General features: G+C 38.9%; 1 protein-coding gene across 1 annotated transcript in view; it reads left to right on the forward strand.

Moving 5' to 3' along the window:
* Nucleotides 1-19924, forward strand: part of LOC106078937 (uncharacterized) — a 31310-nt gene that overhangs the window by 3902 nt on the left and 7484 nt on the right. The window contains exons 5-15 of the mRNA XM_056017818.1: nt 339-506; nt 1641-1702; nt 7440-7535; nt 9786-9958; nt 10841-10995; nt 12431-12541; nt 13706-13910; nt 15790-15892; nt 17178-17219; nt 17382-17466; nt 19454-19569. Of these exons, the coding sequence (XP_055873793.1) occupies nt 339-506; nt 1641-1702; nt 7440-7535; nt 9786-9958; nt 10841-10995; nt 12431-12541; nt 13706-13910; nt 15790-15892; nt 17178-17219; nt 17382-17466; nt 19454-19569 (1316 nt within the window). The remainder of the gene's footprint in view (nt 1-338; nt 507-1640; nt 1703-7439; nt 7536-9785; nt 9959-10840; nt 10996-12430; nt 12542-13705; nt 13911-15789; nt 15893-17177; nt 17220-17381; nt 17467-19453; nt 19570-19924) is intronic.

Here is a 19924-nt window from a genome sequence, read left to right on the forward strand (position 1 = left end):
AGAATCCTTAAGTTCAAAATCCCTGTCTCCCATCACTTTAGTAGGCCTACTCAGCCAAAGTGCCTTTGTGACTGTTTCCTAAATTTTAAAAAGAGATGTGTACCCATCATCAATGTCTTCAAAAGACCAAAAGGAAAAAGAATTGTATATTGAAAATCCTACTCAAGAATAACTGTTCTACCAATTAGCCACCAAGTAAAGGTTTTAAAAAATACTCATATTTCATCTAAATCTAAATCTGAGAAAGTCTAAATATAGTACTTCGTTTCGGGTATCACTTAAATTGTTTATTTCATTATATGTGTATACGGCTTTGTATTTTGTCACGTGACTATCAGCGGACAGCCAGTATTCCACGTGCTCAGTTCGACAGACGACACGGAAGTTTTGATTCAGTTTAACGATTGGTCAGCTTTGGAATATGGCCGGAGGGCGGAGTTTGTCCTGACGTTTGGCAAGAAGCGTATCCTGCCCAAGTCCATCATCATGGTGACGATAAAGAAAAGGCAAGTAGATAAGAGCATTTTTATTGGTCCAATCAAATAGAAATTCAGTTTGACCACAACTGACCACCACTCTGTCGTGTGGCCAATGTGAAGTAAATCCAAACAATGGGTGGGGTTTGTAGTACTTGCGGCGACATGATCTGAGATTAAACATGACATGTACCGTATAGTCGCTGCACTAAGGTGCAAATTGTTTTTTAGAGAAGTCTAAAAAAAAAGTCAACCATAGATAAGCTTCGAACCACAACCTCCACGGACCACAGAACCGGACGCATCGCCTAGCAGTGATCCAGGAGTCATTTATGTCTCCATCACTATACATGATCAGTTGGCCGTCTTTCTCCATCTCTCTATCCTTGAATAGAACCTCTTCCAACGGCAGGCCTGTTATCGTTTTCTCTGTCTGCCTCTTATTCTTTTCCCTGGTACTGTTCTTTGAAGAAAATATTTGTTCCGTGCCCTGAGAACCCTGTGAAATGGCCATACAGTTGAAGCTTGCGTTTATTTTTGACAGTGGTCATCATGTTATTGCGTGGCCCAATCGCCGCTGTGATCCGTTGTCTAATCTCCTAGTTTGTGATGAAATCTTTGTAAACGATAGCAAGAAACATTAACTCTGTCTCTGCGTAATTATTTACCACATTCTGGTGGAATCAACGTTGGTAACGTCAGTTAGGAGACAAAGAGTTAAACAATTCCATTATCCCCCTTGCTAGTCAGGCCGTTAGCGACTGAGAGTCGTAAGCATACAAAGAATGTGGTTATGTCCTATTAATTTAGTTTTAAATTGATTATGTGAAGTCAACCTTACAGTACTGATATATATGGCTATAAATATGCGGTTCTTTTTATTAGATAATTTTTTTAAAAGTTTATTTTATATTTTGCTTGTTAACTCTTCATCATCGTCCTAATTAAAAACAATGTATTATTGTAATGCACCAGAGTGTTTCTTGACCATGGAAGATGCACCCCTATGTTTGAAAAACTCATAGTTATACTTTGAAATAGTCTTTGTAGTATATTATATGAGTACTTTGCAATAGTCTATGTTTTACCTGTATATTATTGTCATATAAGGTGGACATTTTACAAACACTATTTACTGTAACTTGTGCACGTCTCTCTGTCTAGATATCAGTATTTTCAAATCCATGACTGTGGCTCTGACAAATATGGCAAAACTGATTTCACTGGTACGTTGTTATGACTCGTTTTAACAAACAGATATTTAACACACAAAAAGCTGCAAAAATAACATAAACACGAGATGGAGATTTTTCCTCCAAGGCATTTGACAAGGTTCATCATCAAAGTTTGCTGAAAAAAATTAAATATTTTGGCATTGATGGTCCATTGCATCAGAGAATTAAGGATTTTCTTATAGGGAGAGAACAAATTGTAATAATAAATGGCTCGAAATCAACACCTATTCAATAAACTCAGGTGTACCTCAAGGAACAGTCTTAGGTCCACTACTATTTTTAATTTACATAAATGATTTAACAAATTGCATTAGTTCAGGAACAAAAGTCAGATTATTTGCAGACGATTGCATAATAAAAATAAACAATAAAAACAACACAAGAAATTTGGAGCATGTCTTTCCACCCAGCAAAATGTCAGTTATTAAGAGTAACAAAAAACTAAAACAAATTAATTCCACTTATTTTATTCATGGTAAACCAGTAACCCGGACTAAAAACGCAATACTTAGTTGTTATAATAAATGAAAAAAAACTGTCGTTGAATCCCCATATTGGTGAAACTATAAAAAAAAATCAAACAAAGCATTAGGATTTATTAAAAGAAATTTCTATAAATCAAATAAGAACATACAATTAAAATGTTATTTAACCTTGGTTAGGCCAATACTGGAATATGCATCCTCTGTTTGGGACCCCTCAACTCAAGAAAACATTAAAAAAACTGGAATAGACAAAAAAAAGAGCAGTGAGATTCATAACAAACGAATATTCATATTTGACTACAGTAACACCTTTAGTAAAATCACTAAATCTAGAAAGCCTTCAGAATAGAAGACTTAAAAGTAAAGTAGCAATTATACATTTAAAAAACTGAACCATAATCTTCAAATACAAGACTAAAATCTAATAAAATACTCAGAAACACACAAAGATAAAGGTACTTTTCTCGTTCTATATGATAAGACAAATTTTTACAAATGCTCCTTCTTTCCTAGTGCTATTAGAGCATGGAATGGGTTGCCTGAGCTAGCCAGGAAAACCAGTGACTTAGCAGAGTTTAGGTCATTGGTTAATATGAATAACTAAATGCATGACGCGTAACCATCTTATTTTTTGAAATAACGTCTGTATTATATACGATAAGATAAATGTGAAAAGTCTTCCCCTTATTTAAACCTTTTTTTTTAAGTTTTGTTTTTGCTGTTTTTTATATATTGTGGAAGAGATATGAATGTATGCCCATTCTTTTCTGTGTGTCTAGTTTTTTTAGCTTTTTCATTTTCCTCTATTTGCATGTGCTATTATTGTTAGCTATACAAGAGCTGACCTCTGACCTGAAGTGTTTGATACAAGAGACGTCAGAGTTTTTTTTAAAGGTTTGATTGTCTGTTGCAAAGAATCGAGCTCATGCATGTCAGAATGAAGTTGATAATCTATACTTTAAGCAGAAAGTAAGGCGTATGTGTGTGTGTGTATGTATGTATGTATGTATGTATGTATGTATGTATGTATGTATGTATGTATGTATGTATGTATGTATGTATGTATGTATTTATGTATGTATGTATGTATGTATGCATGTATGTATGCATGTATGTATGTATGTATGCAGTTTCAGAGAAAAGGTCTGGCATTGTGAAAGAAAAGGTCCGGCAGTGTGAAAGAAAGGTCGGGCAGTGTCAGAGAAAAGGGGTTCAATGAACCCGGGCCCACGGCATTTAGGGGCCCACAGCCTGAAGCGTAGCAACAATGACGCAAAGGGGCTCTTTGCCCATGGGTCCATGACTCATGAACATCTGGGACCACCATGAAAGCTCGGGGATGACACCTAAGTGAAAAAAATAAATGCACTTTTGCAAAAATCTATAATAAATAGAATTTAAAAAGCTTCCTCAAAATATTCTGAATGGTGTACCAAAATGTATATTAACCTCAATAAAACATTAACTAGTGTTTTAAGCTTTAATGTAAGGAACCACTTTCCATCAGGCTTATTGTAATGGTGGCTAAAACTATACGTGCGTTTGAAGTGATAATCGTTTCCTTATCGTCCCATTCTTTTTTTTCCCTGTATGTTCATAAAACCATTGTTAGTATTTATACGTATGGGGGAGGGGAAGAGGGTATGGGAAGAGTTTGGTGAAGAAAATATTACTGTGTTGTACAGGGGGAAAAAGGGGGGGGGGACGACAATAACAATTAGGTCTATAGGGATAGTCCTGATAGTCACGAATTAAAATTTTGATACAGCTGCTAATTATTCAATTTTCTTAAAGCTTAATCTGTTTTCAATTTTGTTTTGTATTTAAAATATTGTGAATGAAATAGTTAATGTTGCACAAGTGCACTACAGAGGTACTATTACTATAACTAATCTCTCTGTTGTATTACTATGATGGTTTTGTAGACTCTGAACTGGCACGATTGTTATGTTTCTATTACTAATAAATCCGCCAAAGTTGACACTGTAAAATAGTGTAGAACATTCGGTCAGGACGACTGTGTCTCCGGAAGTCTTCATCACATTGTTTTGTTGTCTTCTGTAGTGGGTAAAAAAAAATGCAATTAGAACAGAATAAAAAAAGGGGGTGGGTAAAATAAAAAAATAAAATGAAAATAACATTTAAATATTTATCAAGCCAGAGAAACATCAGAGTGTTACATAGGAATCGTTAAAATTAAATATGTTTGTGCTGTTGCAATGAATGAGGATACTGATTTGGGGCGAAAGTTTATAACAAACATCTAGAATATAGAGAGATGACTAAATGAATGGAATAGTGTCTTTTACTAATCATTGCTTGGTGTTTGGTTGAAACTTGGTTCATAGCTCTAAAGTAAGTTAACTATATTTATACGAAAACCTCAGAGAATTGTTATGAATATTGACGTTTGGGAGGAACTCAAAGCCCAACAGATTCAAAATGAAATAATTGACCCGTTGCAGTTCTGGCAAAATACCGGTACTATAGAACATCCATTATGCAACATTTTTCTCTTTCATTGGCGACAGCACTCAGACAAATAAAAAGTGGATCAAATTAGTTTTATTTTGTTTATATACTGTTTAGTGATCTCGGTTTCCATATTTGTGAGAGCCAGACGTCTGCATAATTGGCTGAACAAATGCTCCAAGTAATTAAAAAAATCCCCCATTTATCCTTAAGTAAACTTCGAGGCTAAAGCCATGATGGTGCTCCCAATATGACAGGATACTAGTATGGCCTTTGGGCATTGTTTCATCAAAAGAATCAGCTTGCTAATTTAGAAATAGATGCATTGGTTTCTTACTTTGCTACTTAGAAGGTCAGAGAAATGTTAATAAATAAATATTCGATCTATTTATTGTTAAATAATGGACGTAAAACTAGATACTTGTTTGTAGGCCTATCAATGTTTCAACGTTTACACCTAGAAGTGTTTTAGGAATGTCGATGTGTAGAATGGGAACTAGATCACATCAAACATTTCTTTCTACATTTGAAACACCATTAATTAGTTTAATTCTGTTAAAAAATTGTGTTGGAGTTCTGCTTCAAACGTAATAAAATTATTCTACTGTAGACTCTAGTTGTATTGGAATGTCTTTTGGTAAATATACCGATACATTCAGATTACTCGATGATTTTGTCACACATTACATTCGTCTTATTGGGGTAGGGGGTTAACCAATATATCATTGAACCCGGGCCCACGGGTACCTTGCTACGCCACTGGTCTGGCAGTGTGAGAGAAAAGGTCTGGCAGTGTGAGAGAAAAGGTCTGGCAGTGTCAGAGAAAAGATCTGGCAGTGTGAAAGAAAAGGTCTGGCAGTGTGAAAGAAAAGGTCTGGCAGTGTGAAAGAAAAGGTCTGGCAGTGTGAAAGAAAAGGTCTGGCAGTGTGAGAGAAAAGGTCTGGCAGTGTGAGAGAAAAGGTCTGGCAGTGTGAGAGAAAAGGTCTGGCAGTGTGAAAGAAAAGGTCTGGCAGTGTGAAAGAAAAGGTCTGGCAGTGTGAGAGAAAAGGTCTGGCAGTGTGAGAGAAAAGGTCTGGCAGTGTGAGAGAAAAGGTCTGGCAGTGTGAAAGAAAAGGTCTGGCAGTGTGAGAGAAAAGATCTGGCAGTGTGAGAGAAAAGGTCTGGCAGTGTGAAAGAAAAGGTCTGGCAGTGTGAGAGAAAAGATCTGGCAGTGTGAAAGAAAAGGTCTGGCAGTGTGAGAGAAAAGGTCTGGCAGTGTGAAAGAAAAGGTCTGGCAGTGTGAGAGAAAAGATCTGGCAGTGTGAAAGAAAAGGTCTGGCAGTGTGAAAGAAAAGGTCTGGCAGTGTGAAAGAAAAGGTCTGGCAGTGTGAAAGAAAAGGCCTGGAAGTGTGAAAGAAAAGGTCTGGCAGTGTGAAAGAAAAGGTCTGGCAGTGTGAAAGAAAAGGTCTGGCAGTGTGAAAGAAAAGGCCTGGCAGTGTGAAAGAAAAGGCCTGGCAGTGTGAAAGAAAAGGTCTGGCAGTGTGAAAGAAAAGGCCTGGCAGTGTGAAAGAAAAGGCCTGGCAGTGTGAAAGAAAAGGTCTGGCAGTGTGAAAGAAAAGGTCTGGCAGTGTGAGAGAAAAGATCTGGCAGTGTGAAAGAAAAGGTCTGGCAGTGTGAAAGAAAAGGTCTGGCAGTGTGAGAGAAAAGATCTGGCAGTGTGAAAGAAAAGGTCTGGCAGTGTGAAAGAAAAGGCCTGGCAGTGTGAAAGAAAAGGTCTGGCAGTGTGAAAGAAAAGGTCTGGCAGTGTGAGAGAAAAGATCTGGCAGTGTGAAAGAAAAGGTCTGGCAGTGTGAAAGAAAAGGTCTGGCAGTGTGAAAGAAAAGGTCTGGCAGTGTGAAAGAAAAGGTCTGGCAGTGTGAGAGAAAAGGTCTGGCAGTGTGAAAGAAAAGGTCTGGCAGTGTGAGAGAAAAGGTCTGGCAGTGTGAGAGAAAAGGTCTGGCAGTGTGAGAGAAAAGGTCTGGCAGTGTGAGAGAAAAGGTCTGGCAGTGTGAGAGAAAAGGTCTGGCAGTGTGAGAGAAAAGGTCTGGCAGTGTGAAAGAAAAGGTCTGGCAGTGTGAGAGAAAAGATCTGGCAGTGTGAGAGAAAAGGTCTGGCAGTGTGAGAGAAAAGGTCTGGCAGTGTGAGAGAAAAGGTCTGGCAGTGTGAGAGAAAAGGTCTGGCAGTGTGAGAGAAAAGATCTGGCAGTGTGAGAGAAAAGGTCTGGCAGTGTGAGAGAAAAGGTCTGGCAGTGTGAGAGAAAAGATCTGGCAGTGTGAGAGAAAAGGTCTGGCAGTGTGAGAGAAAAGGTCTGGCAGTGTGAGAGAAAAGATCTGGCAGTGTGAGAGAAAAGGTCTGGCAGTGTGAGAGAAAAGGTCTGGCAGTGTGAAAAAAAAGGTCTGGCAGTGTGAAAGAAAAGGTCTGGCAGTGTGAGAGAAAAGGTCTGGCAGTGTGAGAGAAAAGATCTGGCAGTGTGAGAGAAAAGGTCTGGCAGTGTGAGAGAAAAGATCAGGCAGTGTGAGAGAAAAGGTCTGGCAGTGTGAAAGAAAAGGTCTGGCAGTGTGAGAGAAAAGGTCTGGCAGTGTGAAAGAAAAGGTCTGGCAGTGTGAAAGAAAAGGTCTGGCAGTGTCTTACTAATTAAGTTTGTACAAAGTTTGTTTTTTATTTCTATAGTTAAGACATTTTATAAGATTCTGCTTCATTAGATACGTGTGTATTCGTTATTGCTACAATATTATGTGAACTATATCTCCTAGGAACTAGAGTGTCCTCATTGAATCCTATAGGAGTTATCTCCGGCAACTGTGAGACAAGCTCCAAGGGAGAGTACCACTTCATGAGCCACGTTGAAGGTGAGTGGTAGTATTGGCTGAGACGTCTACGAAAGTGTAACTGGTGTTGAGTACTATTGAATGAATGTACAACTTATTTGTTTCAATTTTAAAGATCAGTTTAGTTATATTTGTTATTATCTATAAAATAGACACACACAAACATATGGCACATAAGTGACATAATTCAACAATAAACACTCCCGTCGTGTATATGATAGCATCATATGGCCTTCTCCTGAGACTTATAGCCTACTTTAAGCCCCACTACTTCTCCTGAGACTTATAGCCTACTTTAAGCCCCACTACTTCTCCTGAGACTTATAGCCTACTTTAAGCCCCACTACTTCTCCTGAGACTTATAGCCTACTTTAAGCCCCACTACTTCTCCTGAAACTTATAGCCTACTTTATGCCCGACTACTTCTCCTGAGACTTATAACCTACTTTATGCCCGACTACTTCTCCTGAGACTTATAACCTACTTTATGCCCGACTACTTCTCCTGAGACTTATAACCTACTTTATGCCCGACTACTTCTCCTGAGACGTATAGCCTACTTTAAACCCGACTACTTCTCCTGACAGCTTAAGTGAAGAAAGTGGATTTCTAATATTAAGCACTAATACGCACACATATATATGTAAGGATAGTACTTATCCATCTTTTAAATGTCTAGCAGAAAATGTGTTATCTAATTTCTCTTCCCCCCCCCCCTTTTCCCATATGCAAAGTCAGCTGACAATATTTACTTAAGTGAAATTTCAAGGACAATGCTGTAATAATTCATTAACTCTTTCTCTCCGTAATTTTTTACCACATTCTGGTGGAATCAACGTTGGTATCGTCTGTTAGGAGAGAAAGTGTTATTGGCATACAAGTTTTTTTTTTTCTTTAAATGTAAAACACAGATTAGATTTAGACTTAGAACACGATGCGCCAATTGTTCCCTGGACATTAATTTATTAAACTCTTGAGTCAATAATACCTACATGCGGATATACCCGAAGACGTATTTCGACTTAAAGATTAATATTGTTTCGTTCTTCTCAATCAGGCCTTCTGCAAACACTGCTAAACACAACACAACACAGCACATCTGACACAAGAACTTGACAACAAGAGCTTCAATAAACAAATGTGATACATACATATATTAGACATAAATGGATAGCAGTACCAAGGACCAAGTTTTTTAAGAGAGAAAGTAGTGAATTAAAATGCTACGAAAATAAGGGAATGCACCCCTAGCTAGTGTCGGCTCTATTGAAGATGTTAGTGAATGGATGCTGCGGGGTGAGGGAGGGGCTAGCTAGGGCTTGTGACCTTTGACCACTGGTCATTTGCATACGGGCGAAATGACTCTGGATCAAAAGAATGTTTTTTTTTTGGACATTCCGATGGTCTAGAGGTTAATTTCGCTTGGTGATTTATCGCTAGGCGGTGGTGTCGAATCCGGAGTCCCAGGTGCGAGCCTCGGTCGGCGCATTCCCCTAATTTTCGTAGCATTTTAATTCACTACTTTCTCTCTTAAAAAACTTGGTCCTTGGTGCTGCTATCCATTTATGTCTAATATATGTATGTATCACATTTATTTCCTAGCTTCAATAAACAAGGTGGCGGTTTATTTACAATTACATCAACAACAGCCAATAAACACAATTGGCTACACTAACTTCAAATGCTTTCTTGTACTTAACAGAACTGCCTAACTAAATATTACTAGTCTCTCTAGTTCGTACAGCTACATTTTCTGGACTCAACCGCGACTGACTTCTTTCTAACACGCTCTGTCTCTGGTCCGTGAAGGCTCTTGTCACATGACCACAGCACGGGCCATATTTGTGTGTATTAGCAGTACTGTCCCTTGTCCAACAGTCGTTGACCTGTGTGATTCGCCTTAGCCTCGTATGTCAGTAGGTCACACACACATTAACCCTCTCAGTCCGCCACTTGGGTTATAACAATATTTTATAGTTCTCTGGCCAAATATATATTTTTTTAATACTATGAAAAGAAAAATATAACAGTCAAACTAGAGTTTTACTTGTGTGGCCAACGAGCTAGTAATTCTTTTCTCAGCGGTATACATCAACTGTCAAATTTTTAGGAAAATCGTTGGAGCCGTTTTTGTGAAACTTCTCCATCTACCCAGATTTAGTCCTTCTAGAAGATTGTGTCCATTCATTAGATGACTTGAATAGAGGAATTGTAATAAACAAAGAACTAGGGAAACCAGCTGAGAGGGCTGTATCGATATCAAATCTACAGACATGTTGTCTCCCATGAGCAGCTGGGGCTTCCACCACTACTTCCTGTCTCCTAACCACACAACAGACACGCGCCTGCGCATACTGGCCCAGACCCCAACCATGAACATCAAGATTGTCACCAACTCCAGCACCGACATGGTCATTGTCACAGAGAATGACGACTACGTGGAGGTGAGTTGTGTTGACTACCGATGGTCGGACAGGGGCGTCACTGGGGAGGCAATGTGATCTGTAGGTAGGCGTTCCCAAAAGAATATTTTGAAAAGATTTGTAGAAAAAAATGTTTTGTAAAATGTTTTCCATGTTTTGGATTTTCCTTCAAGGTTGAAGATAATTTACTTCCTAGTCCAAACCTCCCGCAAGATGACGGGGGAAGGAATTTGAACCCGGGAACCATCGACAGTCCAGCACGCGAACCGCACGACCACAAGACCCATGTTTGGAAAGAATAAAAAGTTCAGATAGTGCAAACAGATAGAAGGAAAGGTGAATGGATGGATAGATGGGTGGATGGAAGGGCGTATAGATGATTGGTTATATGGATGGATAGATGGGTGGATGGAAGGGCGTATAGATGATTGGTTATATGGATGGATAGATGGGTGGATGGAAGGGCGTATAGATGATTGGTTATATGGATGGATAGATGGGTGGATGGAAGGGCGTATAGATGATTGGTTATATGGATGGATAGATGGGTGGATGGAAGGGCGTATAGATGATTGGTTATATGGATGGATAGATGGGTGGATGGAAGGGCGTATAGATGATTGGTTATATGGATGGATAGATGGGTGGATGGAAGGGCGTATAGATGATTGGTTATATGGATGGATATATGGATGAATAGAGGAGTAGATAGATGGATGGATGGATAGACAGGCAGATGGAAAAATATATAATTAGTGGATGCTTCTATGTACCGTGAATGGATGTTTAGATGATTGGCTGGCCGGATGTGTGGACATATTTATATATACATATTAAGCTTATATAAACTTTTTTTTTAAGTATTTTTTTTTATTTGGCTTGTTTGAATTATAATTTAAACAGCGTTTTGTAGAGTCCGGAGCTCAAGTACTCATATCATCAGATGTACCTATCTGTGTGGTTATGTTCACTGTGGCCATATTGGATTATGAATCCGGTGATCTGGCGATGGTGCAGCTGGTTCCTAGTGAGAACTGGCTCAATTGGTATTATATAAGGTAAGTGGCATGATTATCTTATCTCTGCACGTCATATTAATTAAAAAGAAACAGTATTTTAACAATTCATTAAACAACGACGTAAATCAGTGGCACGTCATATTAATTAAAAAGAAACAGTATTTTAACAATTCATTCAACAACAACGTAAATCAGTGGCGTAGCTAGGATGGGGGAGGTTGGTCCAAATTTGAAAGTCTCAGGGAGTAACTTGGTATACAGGGTTTGATTCATATCCTTATAGTTGTTACTAGTTGTTTCTCACCTCTTATACTTCTTTACTTGGATGTCGAGAAATTCGAAACAAAATAGTCATTATTTGGTTACTTTGAAATTGTGAAGCCAGATTAACAACATTATGAAGAACTTGTTCTGAAGACTGTTAAAGACATTGGACGGGACTTTGATCTGTCTCTAAATAAATCCAAAGGCAACATTTTTGAACTGTGATAATCACACTCTCAACCTGGCAGCTCTTCATTCTGTTGAGATAGATCCATCTATTTGTGAAATTGTTTTTGGCACTGCAATTGAATTGTTTAACATTTTTTCCAATGCACTCCAGAGATAGACAAAACTGAAAGAAGTTGGAGCCGGGAGTTCAAACTAGGAGAGTAGTACAAGGTGGTCCTCAAGTTGTTAAACAAAACAGTGCTTGTAATCATAAAGCAGTCTGACTCTTTCTTTTATTACAAACTTTTATTGTCAACTCACTCTGTCTGTCTGTCTGTCTGGTAAAAAGTTTGAACATGACTTTTTCCATTTCTCATTTTCGGATCAAGTTAAAACTTTGCAGAATTATTCATTGAACCTGACAAGACATGAATCAACCAATCAATCAGTTAATTAAGTGTTGGAGTTTGATTGTTTTATTTGATATTGAGATAAGCGTAATAAATGCTACTTAATTAGAGATCTGGATGTATAAAGATTATAGTATATATTATCACATCTTGACATGTTTTATCTCGCACTTCCGATTATAGGATTAAGTTGAAATTTTGCATAATTATTCATAGTCGATGACAATACACGAATCAATCAAAAAATTTACCAATTATTTAATCATTTAGTACTTACCAATTAAATCTTGTTTTATACAATTTTGTTTTATATAGCAGAAAGGGAGCTAAACCCTGTAATTTTCAGATAAATAGTAGTAATTAGAGGTTCTTTCCCTTAGATAAGCTTTAGATAAGATTTGTTAATAAAAAAAGCATTCTTTTTTCTGTTGCTTGTTCAAATCTGATTGCTTGGAATTAGATATTGAAACAAAAAGAAAATTGCATTCACCTTCACCATATTCACTTATCCTTTAACCGTTGGGGCACCACACAGGACCTGTTGACCGTCTCTCTCCGTTCCTCTCTGACTTTTGCAGTGAAAATATTTTTTGTTCAATCACATTAATATGTTTTATTGTCTTTATTTAAAGTATACCAGATCTCAGCGTTGCAAAACTCAGAGCTGAAATGATCATATTGATCTTAACGAAAGACTTACCAGGACTTAATATAGACTTCAAGTCAAGTACCGCAGCCAACGTGTACGTAAATAGCTCATATCAAACACTCTGTTTGTGTGGTAAAACGTTCTTACACGTTATTTTGTTTGGCATTGAAAACAAAGAAAAGAAATTGTACTTGACACATAAACAATTAGATAAAGATCTATTGGTATTTAATAATGGTGTTTGGTATTGAAAACAAGGAAAAGAAATTGTACTTGACACATGTGGTGGTGTAGACAATTAGGTAACAATAACCATAGACAGCTATAAAACCTTCTATGTTCATAAGCACTTCGCTGGCAGAGTGGTTAGTGTATTGGTCTGAGAAGCTTTGAGCCGTCGAGTTCGAATTGAAGTCGTACTACTTTTTTTCTTTTTAAATGCATTTGATGAGTGAGAGGATCAGAGCGTATTGAGAAGGCTAAAGCTCGAAATCGCGCTAAACAAAACAATGGGTAAAAAATATTTCTAATCGCACATTTTGTAATCTTATTCAAGTCAGAACCTGGAATCTGAAGGGTGGAACCTGGACGCTAATCTCAAATACGGCGTTAACAATTTTTATTTTAAATTTAACAGTTGATGTATATCGTAGAAAAATCTCATTTGACCGTGATAATTTTTCAAAGTAAAAAAATAAATAGATTAAAAATTTGGCTAGAGAACTAGACCTAGATGTAGATCCTACACTGGTTTGGAAAGGACTATCGCTATCGAAATCTCCGAATCTAAGGCTCTCTTTAGTAAAGTATTTAATAAATTAATGTTCAGGAACATTTAGAGTATTGTCTTTTAAGTGTAGTTCGGAATTCCCATCATGTGAATATTATAAAGTGTTGTTAATCTCTACTTTCGCTTCACCAGGCTTCTTTCTCTAGGGAGGAGAGGAGGGGATGGAGTGGGTTAAAAATTTTTAATTGTTTTTTATCTAACATTCATAGTTTGTTAAAAAAAAAACAATTGCTCTTTATGCTGTATGAGAGGTTTACCGTATCGGTTGTGTTGTTATCTTATTTGTTTTTCTTATGTTGTGTTCTTTTTTATCAACTCTATTCAAGTTTTATACTTTGAGATTAAAACGTTACCAACTTGACAGACTATCCTTCCAACACAAAAGCTGCTCTCTTTTAAATATCTTTTCTTTCACATTGAATATATTTTAAGAATGTAACGTTCTCAGGGGTTAATTTTGCTCTCCAGATATGTACGTGGGGCTAAAGACCGGCCACCTAGGGTCATTACTACGCTACCAGGTTTCTCGGCCCTGATCAAACAACTGGACGACTCCAACATCCACGTCGTCTACCACATGGACGGACGAAAGTTTGGCTGCTACGTGAAGATCATCATGACCACTGGACACATGTACGTCGCTGCAGGGGCGACGTACCGCAACGTTGAGCAGGTGAGTCATGGCTTTTCAGCTGCAGGGGCGACGTACCACAATGTTGAACAGGTGAGTCATGGCTCTTCAGCTGCTGGGGCGACGTACCGCAACGTTGAGCAGGTGAGTCATGGCTCTTCAGCTGCAGGGGTGACGTACCACAATGTTGAACAGGTGAGTCATGGCTCTTCAGCTGCTGGGGCGACGTACCGCAACGTTGAGCAGGTGAGTCATGGCTCTTCAGCTGCAGGGGTGACGTACCACAATGTTGAACAGGTGAGTCATGGCTCTTCAGCTGCTGGGGCGACGTACCGCAACGTTGAGCAGGTGAGTCATGGCTCTTCAGCTGCAGGGGTGACGTACCGCAACGTTGAGCAGGTGAGTCATGGCTCTTCAGCTGCAGGGGTGACGTACCACAATGTTGAACAGGTGAGTCATGGCTCTTCAGCTGCTGGGGCGACGTACCACAATGTTGAGCAGGTGAGTCATGGCTCTTCAGCTGCAGGGGCGACGTACCACAATGTTGAGCAGGTGAGTCATGGCTCTTCAGCTGCAGGGGCGACGTACCACAATGTTGAGCAGGTGAGTCATGGCTCTTCAGCTGCAGGGGCGACGTACCGCAACGTTGAGCAGGTGAGTCATGGCTCTTCAGCTGCAGGGGTGACGTACCACAATGTTGAACAGGTGAGTCATGGCTCTTCAGCTGCTGGGGCGACGTACCACAATGTTGAGCAGGTGAGTCATGGCTCTTCAGCTGCAGGGGCGACGTACCACAATGTTGAGCAGGTGAGTCATGGCTCTTCAGCTGCAGGGGCGACGTACCGCAACGTTGAGCAGGTGAGTCATGGCTCTTCAGCTGCAGGGGTGACGTACCACAATGTTGAACAGGTGAGTCATGGCTCTTCAGCTGCTGGGGCGACGTACCACAATGTTGAGCAGGTGAGTCATGGCTCTTCAGCTGCAGGGGCGACGTACCACAATGTTGAGCAGGTGAGTCATGGCTCTTCAGCTGCAGGGGCGACGTACCGCAACGTTGAGCAGGTGAGTCATGGCTCTTCAGCTGCAGGGGCGACGTACCACAATGTTGAGCAGGTGAGTCATGGCTCTTCAGCTGCAGGGGCGACGTACCACAATGTTGAGCAGGTGAGTCATGGCTCTTCAGCTGCAGGGGCGACGTACCACAATGTTGAGCAGGTGAGTCATGGCTCTTCAGCTGCAGGGGCGACGTACCACAATGTTGAGCAGGTGAGTCATGGCTCTTCAGCTGCAGGGGCGACGTACCACAATGTTGAGCAGGTAAGTCATGGCTCTTCAGCTGCAGGGGCGACGTTGAGCAGGTGAGTCATGGCTCTTCAACTGCATGGGCGACGTACCGCAATGTTAAACACTAATCTCAGATACAGCCTAATATAAAAGGGACTAATTCAGCTTATACCACCACCTCAGTCTAGTACTATTTCTTTCCCTTGTTTGAGATACCAAACAAAGTTACTTATTTCCAATAGTTAATTTATTAATTGGTTATTTTTTAAATTGATTTTTGTGTTGTCAGGTAAAAGAAATAATTGTGCAAAATTTCAGCTTGATCCGAGATTGGGCGAGGGAGAAATAACGTGTACAAACATTTGGCCAGACAGAGTGAGTTGATATAAAATATACCGTAAAATGAAGTATATAGAGTGTGGTAACGATTTAATACATGAGGATACAAATTATTCTTACAAATCTACATCACAAAACTGGTTTGCAAGAGCAAAATATTCAATTACATATAAAAATTGCATGTATTTGTCATGATGCGCGAGAAACTACAACAATAGTATCCAACGTATCCAGTATTTTCTGTTTGCTGTATCTATCCAATAGATTTCCGACTCTATTCCACTGCTATATCCTACAGTATTCCAAAAGCTGCTCCAGATCACAGCGCTACCTCTACGGAGAGGACGAGCTGGACAACGACTGTGACGGCTTGGTGGACGAGGAACTGTTAAACAAAGAAGGTAAATGACCTACAAATCCTGTCTGACAGTAGTTACTGAAACTTTTGGTCAGAGACTCAACAGCTTGAAAGGACTTTCAGTTGTCAACGCCTCGTTTCTCCGTATTATGAAGTATTATGTTGTCAGTCGGCGTAACAATATAATTATCTAGGCAAATTTTTCGGGGCTTGAATTGTATAGGAAAGGGCTTGAAATGTAAAGGTCAGTGATTGAATCGTATAGGTCAGGGGTTGAAATGTGAAGGTCGGGGCTTGAAATGTATAAGTCAGGGCTTGAAATGTGAAGGTCAGGGCTTGTAATGTAGAGGCAGCTTGTGACCAGCACAACGACTATCCACTTTACGTTCCCTAACTATTGTCAGGTACCCATTAGAGTTGAAAAATTTCGAATTTAAAAAATAGGGATTTCAACGAGATTCAAACGCAAAACTCCTTGGTTCGGAAGCCAAGCGCTTAACTACTCGACCACCGTGCTCCCATATAACTCATTGCGTCGGATTTTCCTTTACTCCACCTATCCTATAGTCTGATGAGCCGTCGGAGCACCACACATGATTTTGTAGCCGTCTTTCTCCATTCCTCTTTGTCTTTAGCCTAGATTTAAATCTCTTTCAATGACAGACCTGTCCATTATGTGACGTTGTCTTCCCATCGCTTTCTCTGTCTGCCTCTTCTTCTTTTTCCTGGTACTGTTCTCTGAAAGAATATTTTTTATCTTTGCCAGCCCTAGGAATCTCGTGATAGAGCCATTAAGTTTTAATTTGTTTGTTTTTTAATAGTAGCCAGCAGGTCATAGTGGGGCCCAATGGTCATTGCGATCCTGTTTCAAAACCCTCATTTGTGACGCGGTCTTTGTAGTAAAGTTAAAAACAAAACTAAAATAAAATCTATGATCGCGAACTTGAAGGGTTTGAAACGGAACCAATAGGGTTCTTACTCTCAACGACTTTTCTGATATTTGATTTTTTCAAACAATAAGAAACATTTTCTTGTTGTTATTGTAGTTGTATATTAGATCGTTTACTTTTTACTTTCAACTCTATGACCTGCTGTTGTGAGACTAATCGTGACCCCAACATAGTCAATAGCCCTGCAGTAAGTGTGCTTTCTAATTTACATTAGTCTAGGAATAAGCACACTTCTTTTGTATCAATCCAAGGATTACAATTGTATCGGTTTTTGCAATTGTCTGGCCTATTTAAAAAGTATTTTTTAAGGTTTATCTGGTAAAATTATTTCATATTGCTTCACTAACTTTAGTTTATTTGTTCTTCTCAATAAACAAGATGACGATTATGACGGGAAAGTTGACGAGGATCTTGGAATAAGTAAGTTTGTGATGATTACGATTGTACAAATTAACTAATTCCAGAAGGGATACTCGATATAGTGAAGCTAAAGTTAGCGTACTTTTAGACATTTTCTGGTTATGTCCCATGTCGCTACAATCAGTTTTGTTTTGTTTTTATCTGTACGCTGCTACGTTGCAGTTAATGGCTCGTGGTCTCCCTGGGAAACTCAAACGTCCTGCTCCACCAGATGTCGCAGTACTTTCGGTCACGTGGGCTTTTTCAGGTCAGTGAACAGCTTCTCCAATTTAGCACGTTACTATTTGAAAACCAAAAAAAAAAATAGTTGGTACCACACAAGAAAATAAAACAAAGGTACTAAACCAGTGTTTCTCAAACGTTTACAGGCGACCCCCTAGTCGGTAAAATTTCATTCATGCCCAATAAGCCGTCAAGGGGCCTGGGGGTGTGCTTTAGGCTTCAACGTCCGGGTCTCGGGTTGTTTTAAGAATGAAAAAGAAAAGAATAATTAATTAAAACAATTTTTGGTTTTATTTGTACATGATGTTATAACTGTGAAAAGGTAGCTGTGTTTGTAATCACTCAACACAGATCACTCAACACAGATCACTCAACACAGATCACTCAACACAAGATCACTCAACACAGATCACTCAACACAAGATCACTCAAGCCAGCGTACCGCAAGCGTGGAATCGTGACGAGTGGCAATGGTTGACTCTTCAGGAAATAGTGTGATCTGAACACTCCACTTGCAAATCAATTCAGATACAATCATCGAGTCGGTGGCATTTCTATCGTTTGGGAAGGCTTCTGGAGACCGTATATGAAAGATTATGTAATATTTAGTCCGATTCAATCAGGTACAGCGTGTCTGAGGTCGGTCCGGTACAGTAAAGTCCAGTATAAGTCCCGGAAAAGGCTGAAAGATTAGTAGAGTTTGATACAGCAGTATCTTCAGTAGCATTCGTACAGTGTTTTGTTTTGCCAATCGTACAGTAAAAAGTTATCCTTTCAGATCTTTCGATCTAGATCTATAGGGCAGATGATGTAAAGGTCACCTGTTTCTGTGGCCAACGGTTTACGAGGGTGTCATGTGGCCAGCACAACGACCAACCGCCTTTACAAATGTCAGGTACCCATTAGAGCTGGGTGGACTCAAAGGCACCCAAGGATCCCGAATTTTAAAAAAAATCCAAGTATTCACCAGGATTTTAGACCGGGAACACCGGTTCTAAAGCCAAGCGCTTTACCGCTCAGCCACAACGGCTTAAACATTAGACAGTGTAGGTTGTTTATTAGTAGACTGATTAAGGAATTACGTTATTCGGGGTCCAAATTGTCAGGTACTTGAGTTGGTTGTGCCATGTTGTGTTTGGAAAGAGCCTGACAGAGAATTGTAGTAGGACATTTTGTCTCTGACTTTTTGTCTCATAAACATCTTCAACATAACATTGTACGACAGTCGATAGAATTTCAAACATTTTGACATAAGAAAAATCACGTCAGCGAAGTTTTGAAAAAAATAAAAAGGTTTTAGTTTGATTTGGATGCGGGGACGCCACTCGCAAAAGCGCTATACCTTAAAAGGATCCTTATTAGAATAAGAAACATTTGAAATAATTGGTTACTATTTTTAAAAAAATGATCGATAACTACACAATTAAAATACAACTTTTTTTCTTACCTGTTTTACCTCCCCTTTTTGTCCAGACGTCGCGAGAAGCCCCACAATTATACACGATGTACTTAACTCTAAAGTAGTTTACTTTCCATCTAAAAAGTACAATTATTTTCTTTTTCCAGTCACGTGATACAATTATATAGCATGTAGAAGAAAAAAATTAGGATTAACCCTATATATATGAGACCATTTAATTCCTGCATGGTGTAGGGGTGTAGAGTTACGTTTCCATTTTTCTCTTCTAATAAAATAAACTTTTAGAAAAGAAACAACATAACAATCCAGAGCGCTTTCTACCAAGTGACTCTATCAAACATAAATAACACTAACCACAAGAAATTGATGCATATCGATAGCAAGAAAGCCATTTAATTTGCCATCTTTTAAAACACAATTAAAACCCATAACTTTTATCAAAATTAATTAGGTTAATCTCCATTTTAAAAAAGTGATATAATCCAATAAGAGAATTCTTATTGTTCCTTGACGTTCAACAGTTTGACTTGAGTCAAAAACGGAAACAAGTTTTGAAAGGCTATTTAGTTGGGTTTTTTTTTTTTTTACTCAGGACGTGTTCCCAGCCCGAGCCCAGCAAAAGTGGCAGAAGATGTGTCGGTTATGATTTTAACCCACTTAAAGATCCCGCGGAGAACTGCAGCACTGTCAATGTCAAATGTCCTGAAGGTGAATAAACAATTAAGTCAATGTCAAATGTCCTGAAGGTGAATAAACAATTAAGTCAATGTCAAATGTCCTGAAGGTGAATAAACAATTAAGTCAATGTCAAATATCCTGAAGGTGAATAAACAATTAAGTCAATGTCAAATGTCCTGAAGGTGAATAAACAATAAAGTCAATGTCAAATGTCCTGAAAGTGAATAAACAATTAAGTCAATGTCAAATGTCCTGAAGGTGAATAAACAATTAAGTCAATGTCAAATGTCCTGAAGGTGAATAAACAATTAAGTCAATGTCAAATGTCCTGAAGGTGAATAAACAATTAAGTCAATGTCAAATGTCCTGAAGGTGAATAAACAAT

The sequence above is a fragment of the Biomphalaria glabrata genome, chromosome 18, assembly GCF_947242115.1.
Source record: "Biomphalaria glabrata chromosome 18, xgBioGlab47.1, whole genome shotgun sequence".
In the NCBI taxonomy this organism is placed as follows: Eukaryota; Metazoa; Mollusca; class Gastropoda; family Planorbidae; genus Biomphalaria; species Biomphalaria glabrata.